The sequence below is a fragment of the Meles meles genome, chromosome 9, assembly GCF_922984935.1.
Source record: "Meles meles chromosome 9, mMelMel3.1 paternal haplotype, whole genome shotgun sequence".
NCBI classification, from domain to species: domain Eukaryota; kingdom Metazoa; phylum Chordata; class Mammalia; order Carnivora; family Mustelidae; genus Meles; species Meles meles.
In genome coordinates this window covers 57061994-57079006 of record NC_060074.1, presented here as the reverse complement: position 1 = coordinate 57079006, position 17013 = coordinate 57061994, and the positions used below count along the sequence as shown (strand labels likewise).

The window sequence follows — 17013 nt, the reverse complement described above, 5'->3', positions numbered from 1 at the left end:
TTGGTTCTGAACAGTGGCCCATTTTGGAGCCCCCAAAATGAGACCATTCACTTACAAAATAAGCTCACACAAAAGCTTTCCACATGGGAATGGCCACGTGCTGTGAGCAGTATATGTTCTCTTCTTCCATCTCCTCAGCCCGTCTTACTCCTTATTACTGGTTTAGCTTAATGTAATCTGTGACCATAACTTCAGGCCAAGTCACAAAAAAATACAGAGAATGAAGGAACTTTGCGTTGAAAGAATATCTATAAAAGAAATTTTCATTACATTATTATTGTTGTTATTGTAATTACCTTATAATGCAGTATGTTATCTAGTTCCTCCTGGATGTTCTTTTGGTGAAAATCACTGTGCTCCTTTATTTACATTCAATTTCTAATTTCTATTCTAAGAATAGAATTTCTAAGAGTTGAGTAGAACTTAACTCATAACGATCAGTGTCTGTCTCACATGTGTCAAAAGATTATGTCTGTTTTGTTTTATTTTTTCAAAAAAATTGCAGAAGGGACCTGCCCAAATTCGAAAACATTTTAAAACCATTAAAACTATTGATTCTAATGTGATCCAAAAAGCAGTAGCTCCTGTCTAGATATGAATTAGTTCTTTTGCTTTTTCTATTAAAACATCAGATGGTTAGGTGGATAGCATAATGGACTTTATAATCAACATGGCCAGGACAAAGACTTACACAGAAAGGCTTTACATATGTCTAGCTCCTGGCTGGAGGATGAACCTAAACCTCAAAATCCCCAAAATAAACATGAACACAGAGCTTAAACATTACCAAACATTGTTGTTCCATTTTGAGAATGAGTCCTGGTGAATGGAGGAAGTCACAGCAGAGGCAAGCAAAGAGAGGGAAGCAGTTCTCTTTAATCTTTTTGTGATGTCCGCTCTGTGGGAAGCAAAATTTAGTAGATTCAAGCTCCTCTAACTTCAAGTTGTTTGATTTAACCCAAACTAATAAGCTAGAACCAGAACTCACAAACAGTATTTCAAATGTTTAAACTAGAATTTATCAAATAGAGGGGAGGAAGTAGTTGCTTTAATGAATCTTTCTGGGTTCCATCAACTGTGGGAATAGTGTTTGTTTCACCTGGAATCTCACCTAGAATTCTGTCCTGGATTCTAGTCTCCCTAGCATTAGTCATTAACTTTTTCTTATAGTAAGGGCCAGTCTAAAGAGATAAATATTTATCAAAGTAACTTTTAAATATTTTATAAAATTTAGGGATGCCTGGGTGGCTCAGTTGGTTAAGCCACTGCCTTCGGCTCAGGTCATGACCCCGGGGTTCTGGGATCGAGTCCCACGTTGGGCTCCTTGCTCAGCGGGGAGTCCACTTCTCTCTCTGCCTGCCTCTCTGCCTGCTTGTGCTGTCTCTTTCTCTGACAAAAAAATAAAATTTAAAAAAAAATATTTTATAAAATTTATTCCCACACATGCTGTATGATTCCATTAATATCAAACTTCCAGAACAAGCAAATCCATAGAGAAAGACCGATTAGTGGTTGCCAGGTATGGGAGAGGGAAGAATGAGAAGCAACTCCTTAATGGATATAGGGTTTCCTTTTGGGGCAATGGCAATGTTTTGCAAGTAGATAGAAGTGGTAATAGTAAATGTTGTGAATGCACTAAACGGCACTCAATTGTCCACCTTAAAATGGGTAACTTTATGTTATGTGAATTTCCCCTCATTAAAAAATAATAATAATTCTCAGAAGAACAGGAAAATGGGTGAGGTTACTTAAGGTGTGAATTAATTCTGTGAGCTCATTACAGATAGAGAAATGTTATTTTATTATTGCGCATAGGAGAAGGAAGTGAGAAGGAGTGGAAGATGATACAAGGTATCCCATCAAGGAAGTAATTCCACTTTTACCAAGGCTCAGAGTTTCAGTGTGTACTTCAAGGGTATTTCTAATACATAAATTTAGTAGTTAGCTTACCCTACATTAGAATTAATTAAAAAATAATTAAAATTTCTAAAATCTCTCTTTCAAAATGTATTGTTTTCACTTAGGTTGACTTGAAAGAAACCACTCCTCTTTTACCAATGAGTGTAGGCAGATTCATTCACCTTTCCATTCTCTTTGCTCTGTTTTTACGGCAAAGATTGGGCTTATTCCACCAAAAAAGTACTGAAGCCACAGTGCTTTTTATGGAAAGGCAAATTTTCATAATGTTGTCTCTGATAAAGGAATAGAGGTTTTGGGGTTTTTTGTTTGTTTGTTTGTTTGTTTGTTTTCTTTTGGGCCGGTTTTGGATTATCGAACTCCAGTGCTTGAGTGAAAGAGCACATGTGAAGAGAAAAGAACAGAAATGGGAAATGGGTAGGAATTAATATAGCATATCCTGGGATGTATGTAGAAGCTACAGGACACGTGTAACATTTTTGGTGGACAAAAACCATTTCCATTATTTCCACTGTAACTAAATAGTTTTGGAATGTGGATGATAGGGTACCACAACTGGTCAGGGGAACTAATAAACCAGTCAGGTGGAATGAGTCCTGGGACAGCACACTAGGTCCCAGTTTCAACAGGAAACTGGGTTTGGGGAAAAAGTTAGTTGATATATATCTTGATCATCAGAGAAATGTGTTTTTTCCATTTAATCTTTTAAAATACTGCATGGTTCAGAACACATGCAATTTTTTTACTGTTCGTCTGTAAGAGAGTATAATGTTTTATACCAGTTTAAATGTACTTATCTTAATATTTTTTTGTTTTATTTTTTCATTTTACCTTTTATTACCTCTTCGTTTGTTTTTAAAACAAAGCCACCCTATATAAACAACCTCTAAATCATGTGTTTTCTTTCAGATATCCAAACCTTGAAACCTTTGCTGTAGATGTCAGGCTTGTTTTTGACAACTGTGAAACATTTAATGAAGATGATTCTGATATAGGCAGAGCTGGCCACAGTATGAGGAAGTATTTTGAAAAAAAGTGGACAGATATTTTCAAAGTGAGCTGAAGTTATAATAATCTTTTTTTTCTTTTAAACAAGGACAAATGAGACCAGCAATGTGAACTGTATTTACATAAATGTGCAAGGCACATACATAATGACTTTTTTTTCCTTAAAATAAATATCACAAAAAAAAAAGTATCAGAAGAATGATACCATTTTTAAAGGCTTCACTCCTACAACAACCAAGGCCCTTGGTTATTGGTTTGTGTGATTTATCAGCTAATTTAGGTAGAACAGGGAAGCACACCCAAAGAATTTTCAAAGGAAAGGGTGTTATAGTGCAATAGCAATTAAAATATATCAAATCGCACTGAATATTCAACACCAGAGCTCTAATGTGGGAAATGGTTCTCCTTTCCCTCTCAATAAATATCTATTTTTCATTTTTTTACTTTGTAGTTTATTTTTTAGTGAATGTATTTAATTTTATGAATTATTTATGATTAAACCACATCCAGAATCTTCGTTTTCTGTGAAAAGGAAGAACTAAAAAATTGCTTTAAATCTTGAAAATACAACAAGGAATGTTTTAAAATATAAAACAAAGCCAAGTTAAACTGTTTACACTGATGTGCTATAAAAGCACCAAAAATAAACTTTACTGTAGAGTTACAAGTACATTTATATATATATAAATATATATATATATATATGTTGCTGCATCACTTGTGTAGTTAAATTGTATTTCAAGACAGTGAAGAAAAATTGACATGTATATACTGTTCATTATTGTTTATATTAAGTCTTGTTTTAAATATGTATTATGTGTATATATTGTTTGGAGACATTATTGTTTATGCCTTAGAAGGACTGTAGCATTTTATTTTAGTCTGAAGGTAATTATAGCTATACAGCTTGTACAGTAATTATCCTCTACCAACACTGTGGCGTCTCCTTGATCTTGGTAGTGCCTGCCTTTGAAACAGGGTGTAGGGGATATTAGTTTTCCATTTTTCTATTTTGTTATATAATTTTAAGCCACCAGGGCCTAAATTAAAGTATAATCATTTGTATCCATGTGGAATAAAATTGTGACAATTTCCTACACACACAGTATTTTTTCATAGAAACATTTCCTTCCCATTTGCCTTGCCTCAGAAATAAATTTAAAAAACATTTGTAACCACTGTGTTTTATCTACTGTGTGTTGTGGTGGCCTGTTGGAGGCAAATAGATCAGAATTTTTTTGTACGTATGTAAGAGTACTTGAAGTTTTATTTAAAATCAAATGTTGTGGAAAAGGTAGCATTCTTTTTTTTAGGAGTGTTATTTTTCACTACTATGTGTGGCACGGATACAATAAAAGACTTTTACAAACTAGTTTTTTAGTTTTTCTTAATGAACCTGAATATATATTCTTTTCAAAAAGATAGTTAATTTAAATTTGATTTTTACAAAATCCTAAAAGAGGAGCAGCAGACTGTAGTTCAACGAACATTGGGCTGGGCGGAGGAGGGCGGTTTTAAGTCAAGTTTTGTGCCTTTCATTAGCGCCTGAGCCTCTCTGGACCACATTTTGTTGTTGTTTTCACATAAAGATTAGAATACATTTTAAAAGTCTTGTTCTGGTGCTCGCTTCGGCAGCACATATACTAAAAGTCTTATTCTGATATGAGAAATGTCTCGATTGGTAGACATGTAACCAATTGTCAGTAGTCAATAAAAAAAACTGATCATATAAATTTGTCTGATAAGTCGTGAGCTACAAGTTCAAGCCTTCATGAAATATGATTTGATGCCTTGCTGGGCTCTGAGGAATCACTGGTGAACAAGACAGGCACAGGCCCTTCATGGAGCTTACAGCCTTGTGGAGAAGTGGTCCTGAGACGATGTCCTTAAAGAATGGCTTTTAATAGTGAAGGGAGAATAGAAAAGTTTTGAAGAAAATATTCCTAACTTTAAAATGCTTCGAAGCCACCAAGTATTTTCCAAAATTTCTAGGTTGTTTGTGGAGACTGATAGGAAAATCAGCTGTTATTATGTAAATATGTCAGTTTCTGTTAACCAAATATTGCACTTATGCCTCAAGGGGCTCGTGCTTAATCAAAAAGACCATGTGGAGAAAAGAACAAGGTGGTGCTGTGAATAAAGTGTCTGGTTTTTGTGTTTATGGGTATGCCAGATGCTCCATGGGGAGTCTTCTTCATGGGGGTGTTGTGCCTTAGGGATGATACATGCTTACATTAATTTATATTAGATGGTATATAAGCAGCTTGATAATAATATGTCTGGTGTCTGAGGAGTTCATAAATGAGAAATAAAATACTTAAACACACAAAGCACAATTTTTCAAGAGTGATAATTTTCTTTTAACAATAAGTAAGATATCTCTGAAAAAAGGAAAGTCTGGTCAATATGGGCTCCTTGGCCCTGTGTCTTCATTGCTACTCAGCAGGGGTAGCTGCTCCAGAAGCAGACATGATCGGAAGAGGGCAATTGGTTCAGGTAACAGTTGTTACTATACATTTGTGGATCATTTGTTATGTGAATGACTCTTGCAATCACAGTGCCCTGGGTTGGGTGTTTCTTCAACAAACCGGTATCATTGTTCTCTTCAAATTTAAAAAGTTTTCCTAACCCTCTGCTATCACACAATCCCAAGTAAACACAACATACTTTAATTAAGATAACCCGGACTTTAACCTGAACCTTCTCCATTTTCGTGTCAATTGCTCTATAAATTATAAACCACTAGCTTGCCCTCATGATTACATTTAGAATATCGCTGAAGTAGTAACCAACCAGAATAACCAAACAGTGCACTACTATTAAACACAGAAAATAATCATCAGTTTGAAATAGTATATAGAGTAATTTAATATTTATTTAACTGATAACCATAGTGAAAATTAAACAAGTAAAAACTTATCTATGGGTATACCTTGAACTCATAAGAACTAACTTACATAAATGCAAGATGATCCCTTTTTCTTGTTTCAACCCAAAAATGAAATTTGTTAAAAGTGCTAATTTAAATCAAAATTATGAAGGCTCTAATCTGTCCTCAGTACCTTATGTACCCCCTCTGTTCTCCTCTTTTCCATCACTTCTATCCTCATTTCCCTCTAAGGAAACTTAAAGTCCTGTTCATTTAGCCTCCCAGTAAACACACCCTCAAGGAAATCTGGTATCATTTACTCCTTCCGTAAATTTTTGTGGGCTACCTCTCTCAAGGTTATTTGTATCTTAAATATTTTCATTTGAGTAATGAAAGAAGTTTGTGTTCTGTTGAAAGAATTTCATTCCAATACGGAGACAAAGGAAGTATTTTTACAGAATCAAAGTTTTCCTTCTACAGGAATATGACTCAAAAAAATACACCACCGGGAAACTAGTTGAACCTTATCTACTAGGAAATTTGCTTCAGTGCGATCGCTTAAACCTGCATGGGCTATACCACTACTCTATCTTAAAAAGAAAAAAGACGCCTGGTGGCTCAGTGGGTTAAAGCCTCTGCCTTCGGCTCAGGTCATGGTCCCAGGGTGGGGACCTCTGCATTGGGCTCTCTGCTCAGCAGGGAGCCTGCTTCCTCTTCTCTCTCTGCCTGCCTCTCTGCCTACTTGTGGTCTCTCTGTCAAATAAATAAATAAAATCTTAAAAAAAAATTTTTTTTAAGCCTCAGCTATATAAAACTGAGGTAACTCCTAAAGTCATGTCACATTCTTCACATTATTCTTGTAAAACCCTTATTTTTATATCTTTCCCGTTAACCCTTCTTGTATTTATTTAGCAACACATGTATCTTTACAAATATTGAGAAAAAAATTTTTTTTAATTTTGTCAGTTGCATTACGCTATCAGTTTGTTTTTCCATTTCTTTTGAGTTGAAAAAATACTATGTAAATCCAGTTCATTACTGTTCACTGCTACAAGGCATTCCATCACAGGCATGGACCACTTTTACTTTCAAATTTCTCTTAAGAAAGAAAACCTGGGGCACCTGGGTGGCTCAGTGGGTTAAGCCTCTGCCTTCTGCTCAGGTCATGATCCCGGGGTCCTGGGATCGAGCCCTGCATCGGGCTCTCTGCTCAGCGGGGAGCCTGCTTAACCCTCTCCCTCCCTGCCTCTCTGCCTACTTGTGATCTCTCTCTCTGACAAATAAATAAATAAAATCTTTAAAAAAAAAAAAAAGAATGAAAACTAAGGGGGACCTGGGTGGTTCAGTCAGTTAAGCATTTGGCTCTTCATTTTGCCTAAGGTCATGATCTCAGGGTCCTGGGATTAGGCCCCAGATCAGGCTCTGCGTTCAGTGAGGAGTCTCCTTGGAGATTCACTGCTTCTCCCTCTGCCCCTATCCCCTGCTCACTCATGCTCTCTCTCTCTCTCTTTAAAAAAAAAAAAGAAGGAAAACCTGAGTTGCTTGCATTTTCTTGTCACTGCAAATAATACTGCAGTGAATCTTGTCATACATATCCAAGGTGTTTCCAGATGACCTTCATTTTCTCGTATGCATGCCCTTGTAGAATCCTTTTCCACACTGTATCAGGGTTAGTCTGTGTGACCGACATCGTATGGCATAGTAATAGCCTGTGAATTCCCAGATTAGGTCATAAAAAACATTTCTGCTTCCACCTTGTTTTCTTGGAACATTTGCTCTGGATAAACCCAGCTACTGTGTTATGAGGACACTCTAGTGGCGCTCTGGAACAGCCAATAGCTAGCATCAACCTGCAAACCATATGACTGCTGCGTCTTAGAAGTGGATCCTACAGCCCAAGTTAAACACTCAGTTGGCTGGATCCCCAGCCAACATCTGGACTACAATTTCATGAAAGACCCTGAGCCAAAACTACCCAGCTAAGATGCGCCTGAGGGGTTTTTTGTTGTTGTTTTAATTAGATAGTTGACATATTACTGTTACGTGTACATCATAGTGATTTGATATTTTTATACAGTATGAAATGATCTGCACAATAAATGTAGCTACTCTCTGCCATGATACAAAGTTATTACAATATTACTGATTATATTCCCTATGCTGTACACTACATCCCCATGACTTTATTTTGTAACTGGAAGTTCATACCTCTTGACCCCTTTCACCTATTTCAGCCTCCCCAACCTCTCTCTCCTCTGGTAACAGTGTGTTTCCTCTATCTATGAATCTGTTTCTGTTTTGTTTTCCCACATAAAAGTAAAACCATATGGTATTTGTCTTTCTTTGCCTGACTTATTTCACTTAGCATAATGCTCTCTGTGTCCAACTGTGTTGTCACAAATGGCAAGATTTCATTGTTTTTTATGGCTAAGTAATACTTGTGTGTGCCTTATCTTTTTTATCCATTCATCTGTTGACAGACACTTGAGTTGCTACCATATCTTGGCTATTGTTACAGTGAACATAGGGGTGCATATATCTCTTCAAAGTGGTGTTTTTTTTTTTTCTTCAGATAAGTACCCAGAAATAGAATTGCTGGATCATGTTGTGGGTTTTAAATTTTTTTTTTAAGAACTTCCCTACCATTTTCCATAGGGGCTGCACCAATTCATATTTTCAACAGTATACAAGGGTTCCCTTTTCTCAACATCCTGGCCAATACTTTGTCTTTTTGATAATAGCCACTCTAACCATTGTCAGGTAATATCTCATTGTTTTGATTTGCATTTCCCTGATGATGTGATGTTGAGCACTTTTCATGTGGCTATTGGCCATCTATATGTCTTCTTTGGAAAAAAAGGTCCTTTTTTTTTTTTTTTTTTTTGCATTCTGTTGTGTGAATTCTTCATATATTTTGGATATTAACCCCCTTTTTGGGTGTATATGTGCTGCCGAAGCGAGCACGACCTCCTTTTTGGATGTGTGACTTACGAATATCTTCTCCCATGCAACAGGTTGCCTTTTTGTTTTGTTAGTGATTTCCTTCACTATGCAAAAGCTTTTTATTTGATGGAATCCTATTTGTTTATTTTAACTTTTGTTGCCCTTGCCCGAAGAGATTGGTCCAATAAGATATTGCCAAGATCGATGTCAGAGAGCTATGTTTTCTTCTAGAACTTTTATGGTTTCAGGTCTTATATTCCAGTCTTTAATCCATTTCAAATTTATTTTCATATATGGCATAAGATAATGGTCCACTTTCATTCTTTTGCATGTAGTTGTCTAGTTTTCCCAAAACCATGTATTGGAGAGACTATCTTGCCCATTCTGTATTCTCCTCCTTGATCATAAATTAATTGACCATATATGCATGGGTTTATTTTTGGGGCCCTCCAGTCAATTCCACTGATCTAAGTGTTTGCTTTTGTGCCAGTACTGTACTATTTTGATTACCATCACTTTGGATTATACTTTGAATTCCAGAAGCATGATGCCTTCAGCTCTTTGTTCTTCTTTCTCAAGATTGTTTTGATTGCAGGTCTTTGTGTTTCCCAAACACATTTTCAGCTTGTTCTATTTCTGTGAAAAATGTCATTGGTATTTTATATATTATGGACATTTTAAGAATATTAATTCTTCTGACCCACGATCATGAAATATCTTACCTTTCCATTTATTTGTGTCTTTCATCAATACAATATTTGTCGTATTTGGTTTCCAGGTTTTTCACCTTTTTCAAATTTCTTCCTAGGTATTTTATTCTTTTTGATGCGATTGTAAATGGGATTATTTTCTTAATTTTTGTTCGATAGCTCAGTAGTAGTATGTAGCAATGGAACTGATTTCTATATGTTACTGAATTATTGACTCACAGAAACTATGATCTAATAAATATTGTTGTTTTAAGTCACTTGGTTTTGAGTAATTTGTTACATAGCAATAGAAAAAAAAAAACTGTGATAAAAGTTTCTCTAGGATGTACACAGGTTAGTTATATGCACACGTTCTGTACTGTTACCATACTGCTCTCCAGATGATTGCACCAGTCTACACACCTACCAGCAGTGAAAAAGGATTCTTTTTCCCTACCTCCCAATGAGCGTAAAATATTTGTATTATTTTTCACTAACAATTTATTACGGATTTTAGAATTTGATTACCATGTTTTGAAAAGTCAAACAATTTATCTGCTCATATTAGCAGCTTCAAGTTTGATGTACATTTTGTGTTTGTTTGTTTGTTTTTTAATTTATTTATTTATTTGACAGACAGAGATCACAAGTAGGCAGAGAGGCAGGCAGAGAGAGAGGAGGAAGCAGGCTCCCTGCGGAGCAGAGAGCCCGATGCGGGGCTTGATCCCAGGACCTTGAGATCATGACCTGAGCCCAAGGCAGCGGCTTAATCCACTGAGCCACCCAGGTGCCCCTGTTTGTTTGTTTTTAATGTAAATGTCATTTCTAACCCTATCTGCTTTCTAGGGACTGTAAAAACTGCACCCTATTTTATTTTCAACCAGCGATATTCAGGAGATGAAACATTTGTGTTTGCTCTAGTTAGCTGGAAGCACTGATACTGCTAAAGAAAAAGCTCAGGTATATGCGGGTGAAAAGAAGATATTGAGAATTCTCAGGTATTGCTGGGGCTTGCATAGACTTATGAATTACTATAGCAAAAGTAGTGCTTGGAAGTGTGGTGGGTAAGGAGTTGGCTAAATACAGGTTTAAAGGAAAAGCTAATTTGGATCCTCTGGACCTTCATTGGAAGAGAATTTTGCACCTTAGCATTTAAATCAAGGGGGAAGGCCGGAGCACTTGGATGGCTCAGTCGGTTAAATGGCTGACTCTTGATTTCAGCTCAGGTCATGATCTCAGGGTCGTGAGATGGAGCCCCAAGGTAGGGCTCTGCACTCAGCAGGGAGTCTGCTTGAGATTCTCTCTCCCTCTCCCTTGCCCTTCCCTCCCACTTTCTCTCTAATAAATAGGTAAATCTTTTTAAAAAAAGATAAATCAAGGGGGAGGCAATACCAAAATTAGTATCTGAGATCTGTTTGTTATTTCTCTACCTTGACCATACATGTGAAAATCATTCGGGTTGTTGTCTTTGGATGACTAAATAAAAGTGTTGTGAGTTATAAGTTATATGTAGTTCATTCTTGAACTTTTTCTTATTTCTTAAGATTTATTTATTTGAGAAAGAGAGTGTGCATGCACTCAAACGAGCAGGGGGATGGGGCAGAGGGAGAGAGAATCCTTAAGCACATTCCTTGCTGAGCAAGGAGGCTGATGTGGGCTCAATCCCATGACCCTGAGATCATTACCTGAGACAACATCAAGGGTTGGCCTCTTAACTGACTGAGCCACCCAGGTGCCCCCATTATTAACTTAAAAAAAAGATTTTAATTAAATTTTAAACTAAGTATCAAGCTCAATTTCTAAGGGTACTCTTATCCTCCCCGAACAGAATCCTTACCATGTCCTTTAATGAAAAAACAGCCCTAATAATCATGGTAGTTGATATCAAAGAATATGGTGAATCTTGAGGGAGAATTCGGTAGTGAATGATAGAGGCCTAAGGCTTAGAACCAACTGGGAATATATCTTGGGTTCTGAAGTGAAAAGAAAGCTCAGTGAGTTCATTAGATCACCAAAGGATAATGAGGCACTTATACAACATAGGTTTGTATGGAGACAGTATAATGTTTTGAGAGGCTATATACTTATTCTAGGGATTCCTCCAATTCCTAAAATATGTTCACAACTCCTTTTTAAATATCGCTTTCAGCATTTGTAATACACTTTTCTGAATATTTTCATTATAGCAAATCTCAATTCTTTTTAATATAAGTGACTTTTTAAAAACATTCTATTCAGCCATTCAAAACTATCATGTGAGGGCACGCTCTCTCTCTCTCTCTAATAAAAAAGTCTTAAAAAAAAAAAAAGACCTAACCAAGTATGGTAAATTTAGCTGGTCAGTATTAACTGGTGAATATACTAAATAACGCTGTTTAAAAAGCATTAAAGATTGAGGCATAACAATTGAGATGTGGCTTACTTTCACATCTATTGAGTTAAATAGCTGTCTATTATATAGATATTTCCACACGGAAGATACTTTAACGTATGTAGTAGCTGTCTTGTCTCCTTATTTCCTTCCACCTACTCTAGTAGATGTTGGTTGACAATATGCTTCAGGGGAAAGTGGGTCCTTTTCCAGCCTCAGGAGGGTAAATCTTAATTAATGGCAATTCCATTCCTCTTGAAAGTGATTGCTTAACATATGGCATGTGATACAATTCTGAGCAGTGACACATGAGAGAAAAGCTGCTGCGGGGCTTCTGAAGAATTGTCTAGAGGAGAACTGTCCAAAAGGGACATCAGTATCTGTCATACTTTCTTGTGTAATAAAAAAATAAAAAAATAAAAAAAAAACATGAAACTTGGCCTTTGTGGCTTAGTCGGTCAAGCATCTGCCTTCAGCTCAGGTCGTGATCCCAGAGTCCTGGGATGGAGCCCCGCTTCAGGCTCCCTTCTCTGAGGGGAGTCTGCTTCTCCCTGTCCCACTCCCTTTCCCCCAGCTGATGTTATTACAAAGAACAAATGGAAAATAAAGATAAAATAGGATTAATTATTGACCACAGTTATATAATTTTTTCACAGTTATATAATTAAAGCAAAGAATGCATAATATGAATCTTTAAGTTCCAACTATTTTGATATTCTATCTGTTGTGTAAAATAAGATAACCAGCTCACTTATGTGTTCAAAGATCTCTACACATTGTTAAAATGTTTCTCTACTATATTGGTAATGTATTTTAATTAACATCTCATAAATTGCAAATCCATAACTTGCCTTTCCCTGAAACCATACGGGCCTGGAGGTCTCTGGGCTAAAAGACTGGCATGTGTAGGCAGAGTTACTTTTACATAGTTTACTTATTAGAATATTATAACAAATTTGCTCATCAAATTAGTGAAGAATAAATAAATATTATCAAGTCTGTCAAGAATGAGGAGAGACAGGCACAACCATATGTTGTTGTGCAAACCATACAACCCCTCTGAAAAGCAATGTGGCAGTAATTATTAGGAATTTTTACACCCTTATGCCCAGTAATTCCATTTCTATTTTTTTAATTTTTTAAAAAATTTTATTTATTTATATCACAAGTAGGCAGAGAGGCAGGCAGAGAGAGAAGGGGAAGCAGGCTCCCCGCTGAGCAGTGAGCCCAATGTGGGCGCGATCACAGGACCCTGAGACGGTGACCTGAGAAGAAGGTAGAGGCTTAACCCACTGAGCTACCCAGGCGCCCCTCCATTTCTATTTAACAATTTCCTTAGTAAATGTTCATGAATGTGGATAAAGATTTATGTACAAATCCATCTAATCCAGTATTATTTATAATCACAAAAATATGTAAACAACCATCCAACAACGGGGAAAATGTTAACTAAATTACGGTATGATTCTAGAAATGTGGATTTATGCAGAGAAATAATGAAGCTACTGGAGAAATCTTAGACATGGAAAATACTCAGGATGTAAGTTTAAGTTTAAAAAGACAGTTCAGGGGCGCCTGGGTGGCTCAGTGGGTTAAAGCCTCTGCCTTCAGCTCAGTTCGTGATCCCAGGGTTCTGGGATCGAGCCCCGCATTGGGCTCTCTGCTCAGCAGGGAGCCTGGTTCCTTCTCTCTCTCTCTGCCTGCCTCTCCACCTACTTGTAATTTCTGTCTTTCAAATAAATAAATAAAATCTTTAAAAAAATAAAATAAAATAAAAAGACAGTTCACAGGACTTTTTGTAAAATTATTGATGCCTATTTGAGTGAAAGACTAAAAGGAAATATTACCTCTGAGTGGGCTTTTTTAAGTGTAGTTGACATACAACGTTATATTAGTTCCAGTTATTCACACAGTGATTCAACATTTATATACATTTTGAAGTGATCACCATAAATCTAGCTGCCACCTGTCACCATACAAACTTGTCACATATTTTAACTATATTCCCTATGCTGTACATTGTCTCCCCGCGTCTTATTTCATAGCTGGAAGATGAATATCTTTTAATCCCCTTCCCGTTTTGCCCATGCCCCACCTTTAGCAACCACCTGCTTGTTTTCTGTACCTGGGAATTGGTTTCTGTCCAGTGAAAAGGGCCCTGGGGCTCAGGGGCGAGCGGACCGCCCTGAAGAGATATGGGAAACCTTAGCACAAAGATGATGACAGAAATCACCAGATTATGGACGGCTGAGGGTAGAGCTAGCCTAAACAGAAAACGGCAATCACTGAGGCTAGAGGAGAACAGAACACAGGGGAGAAATACCAGAGAGGAAGGAGATTCAAAAAACCCTGAGCTGCAATAACCAGACAGTGGATACAATGTCACTTTTAAAACCATATTTCAGGCACCTGCTGAGCCTTGAGACTTCAGCTTCCCCAGCTGGGAAAAAACTGCAAATAAAGGCTCTTCCCAAAACTGAACTCAGGTCGATCTAAGGCCAGTACTGAGAGACGCCCGCCGCCGAGGGTGGGAGGCTACGCATGCGCCCTGGCGCGAGGCGTGTTCGGAGGGCGGGGCCTGTTTTCTTTCTTGCAGGGTTTCCGCGGTTGCCAGCCCCGCCCGCCTCACCTGCGCGTCACGTGGTCCTCGCGCGCCTGGGGGCACCTGAGGGTGGATCCCGCGCGCCTTGGGTCTTGGAGTGGACGTGGCCGCGTCCGTGGGCCGGTTGAGCAGCGGCGGCGGCGGCGGCAGGTGGGAAAGCACGGCTAGGATCAGCTCGCGGAGCCTCCCTACTCGGGGTGTTTGAACCCTCTGGTTCTCGAAGTCTGGTTTGAAGCGTGCGACGGGGGCCGGCCAGGACTAGGACGGGAGCGGGGCTCGATGATGCGCCCAGGGCCGGGGCCCAGAGCCCGGGGCGGGCCTGCGGGCGTTGCGTGGATACTCCAGCTGGGCCGAGTCGGATGCCGCCGCCCCGGAAGGCCCGGCTTCCCGTCAACTGTCCGTCCGCCTGCCCGGGTGGCTCTAAGAGTGGGGTACACTGCATGCGGGGGTCACTGCGTGCGGGGGAGTAAGTCGCGGGGCTTTATGTGGGGAGATTTGGGGCACATTTCCGGTTTGCTTTGCAATAGTTAGGGATGCGTGTGTTGACACTGACGAGTTGACCCGCCCAGGGACTGACCCTTCGGCCTGACGGCTGAGTGGACGGACGCTCGCACCCCGACAAGGCAGGTGGTGGTAGGCTTGAGAGTGCTTTTCAAACAGCCTTTGATTCAAGTGATTATGTGTCTATTCTACCATCTGTTTGGTCTGGAACTGCAAAGGGAGCTGAGTGCCACAAGGGTGTGGAAGCCGAAGTTTGTTTGCAAGATTACCTAGTGTCTTTGCACAGTTGGGATTTGGGAGTTCTTCAAAAAGACCTCATGATCTTGCTTGTTTTCCGTGCGGTAGTACAGGTGACAATCCACGAGGACATTTCGTGGGTTTGTTTTGTTTTGTTTTATTTTGGCTTGTTTTTTAGACGTTGTTGAGGTTTGTTTGGGGGAAAAAAACGCTGAAGTTTTGGGAAACAATAAATATAGATGTGTTCCATGTATTTGTAAAGAATTCTGCAAATAACAGTGCAACAAGGGATTGCGAATTACAATTTAAAGGGTATACCTATTCCTTCATACCTGATTATTATTTCATTTTGCATTATTTTCCACTGCTGAATTTTCTATTTTTAGTATCGGTAGCTTTTTTTTTTTTTAAAGATTTTATTTATTTATTTGACAGACAGAGATCACAAGTAGGCAGAGAGGCAGGCAGAGAGAGAGAAGGAAGCAGGCTCCCCGCTGAGCAGAGAGCCCGATGTGGGACTCTATCCCAGGACCCTGGGATCATGACCTGAGCCGAAGGCAGAGGCTTTAACCCACTGAGCCCCCAGGCGCCCCAGTATCGGTAACTATTTTAGATTTTCTAATTTGTATTGTGTTCACATATGATATTTAGAAGTAGAATTCAAGTGGATTTGGAAAATAATCAACAAATATTTATTTGAGCATATTAGGTTCTGACACTGTTTTATGTGCTATGGATAAAGAAATGAGCAAGATGGACAAGATCTCCACTCTTGAAATTTACATCCTCTTGGTGAAGAGACAACAATTACATCCCTTGGTGGTAATTGCTACACTGAGGATCGAAACAGAGCGATATGTTAGCCTGGAGGGTGGCTGTTTTAGACTAGGAAAACCCTCTCTGAGGAGAGACACTGGTGTTGAGATCTGAATGAAAAATAGGATCGCAAAAGCAAAGGGAATTTATGAAGATCTAAGAATCCATTGGACCAGGCAGGCCGGAAGGAAATGAGGGAAAAGGAAAGGGGCAGGACTTGAGATCTGAGAAGTAGGTGGCGAACAGCCAGATACATACAGTATTTTGTAAGCTTTGAGGAAGGGTTTGGATTTTAATCTAAGTTCGTAAATTTGTTCTTAAGTTTAGTTTGGCTACGTTCATTTTTTTTGCCACTCTTTCTCTTTGCTTTCCTTCTTTTGGTTTCCTTGAATTTTTTTTTTTAAGATTTTATTTATTTATTTGTCAGAGTGAGCACAGGCAGAGGCAGAGGGAGAAGCAGGCTCCCTGCTGAGCAAGGAGCCCGATGTGGGACTCGATCCCAGGACACTGGGATCATGACCTGAGCCAAAGGCAGCCGCTTAACCAACTGAGCCACCCAGGTGTCCTGGTTTCCTTGGATTTATTAAATTGATTTTTCACCTCAAATCTTTTCTATCATTTTGTTATCAAACAAGGTGGCACACCATGACATAGGAGCTTTCAGCACTGCCACTGAAATTTTGAATGAAACCATTTCTTAGTTTTTATGAGTGAAAGGTACAGTTAATGCATCTGAAAGGCAAAGCTGTCACCTTGGCTCCATTCTGTGGAAGGAGCCGCTGAGACAGTTTGTTAAGAGTGGAAAATCTTTTTGAGTTGGGATTAACAGATCTGGAGTGAGACATTTTTGAGAAATAATTAGTTAAAGGAAGGGCTTCAGAGGTTAAATAAACACCCAGTGTTTTGGATGTTCAGTGTCAAATCAGTTTGACGTTATTTGACAGTGTTCTTTTTCAGAAGTTAATGGAATTTTATTGGTGTGTCAGGTGTGACTGTGATCATCGTTAGAGTTTATGGTCTTATCGGTGTTTTTCTCTCCAAATTATTCTCATCTCAGGTA

At 38.6% G+C, this 17013-nt stretch overlaps 2 protein-coding genes across 17 annotated transcripts in view; both read left to right on the top strand.

Moving 5' to 3' along the window:
* Positions 1-6453, top strand: part of BAZ2B (bromodomain adjacent to zinc finger domain 2B) — a 421364-nt gene extending 414911 nt beyond the window's left edge. For 10 of the 12 annotated variants that reach the window (XM_046018124.1, XM_046018127.1, XM_046018129.1 and 7 more), the window contains one exon: positions 2827-6453. In XM_046018124.1, the coding sequence (XP_045874080.1) occupies positions 2827-2980 (154 nt within the window). In that variant the 3' untranslated portion in view covers positions 2981-6453. The remainder of the gene's footprint in view (positions 1-2826) is intronic. The other 2 variants (XM_046018122.1, XM_046018121.1) reach the window with 1 other exon arrangement.
* Positions 6454-14383: 7930 nt separating this feature from the next.
* The window catches only part of WDSUB1 (WD repeat, sterile alpha motif and U-box domain containing 1), a 50206-nt gene continuing 47576 nt past the window's right edge, over positions 14384-17013 (top strand). The window contains exons 1-2 of one of the 5 annotated variants that reach the window (XM_046018143.1): positions 14935-15026; positions 15699-15737. Coding sequence is in view for 1 of the 5 variants with exons in the window: in XM_046018141.1 (XP_045874097.1) it covers positions 15870-15959 (90 nt within the window). In the remaining 4 variants the exon portion in view is untranslated. Of the gene's footprint in view, positions 14541-14733; positions 14866-14887; positions 15027-15698; positions 15738-15783; positions 15960-17013 lie in introns of those variants that run through there. The other 4 variants (XM_046018145.1, XM_046018144.1, XM_046018142.1 and 1 more) reach the window with 4 other exon arrangements.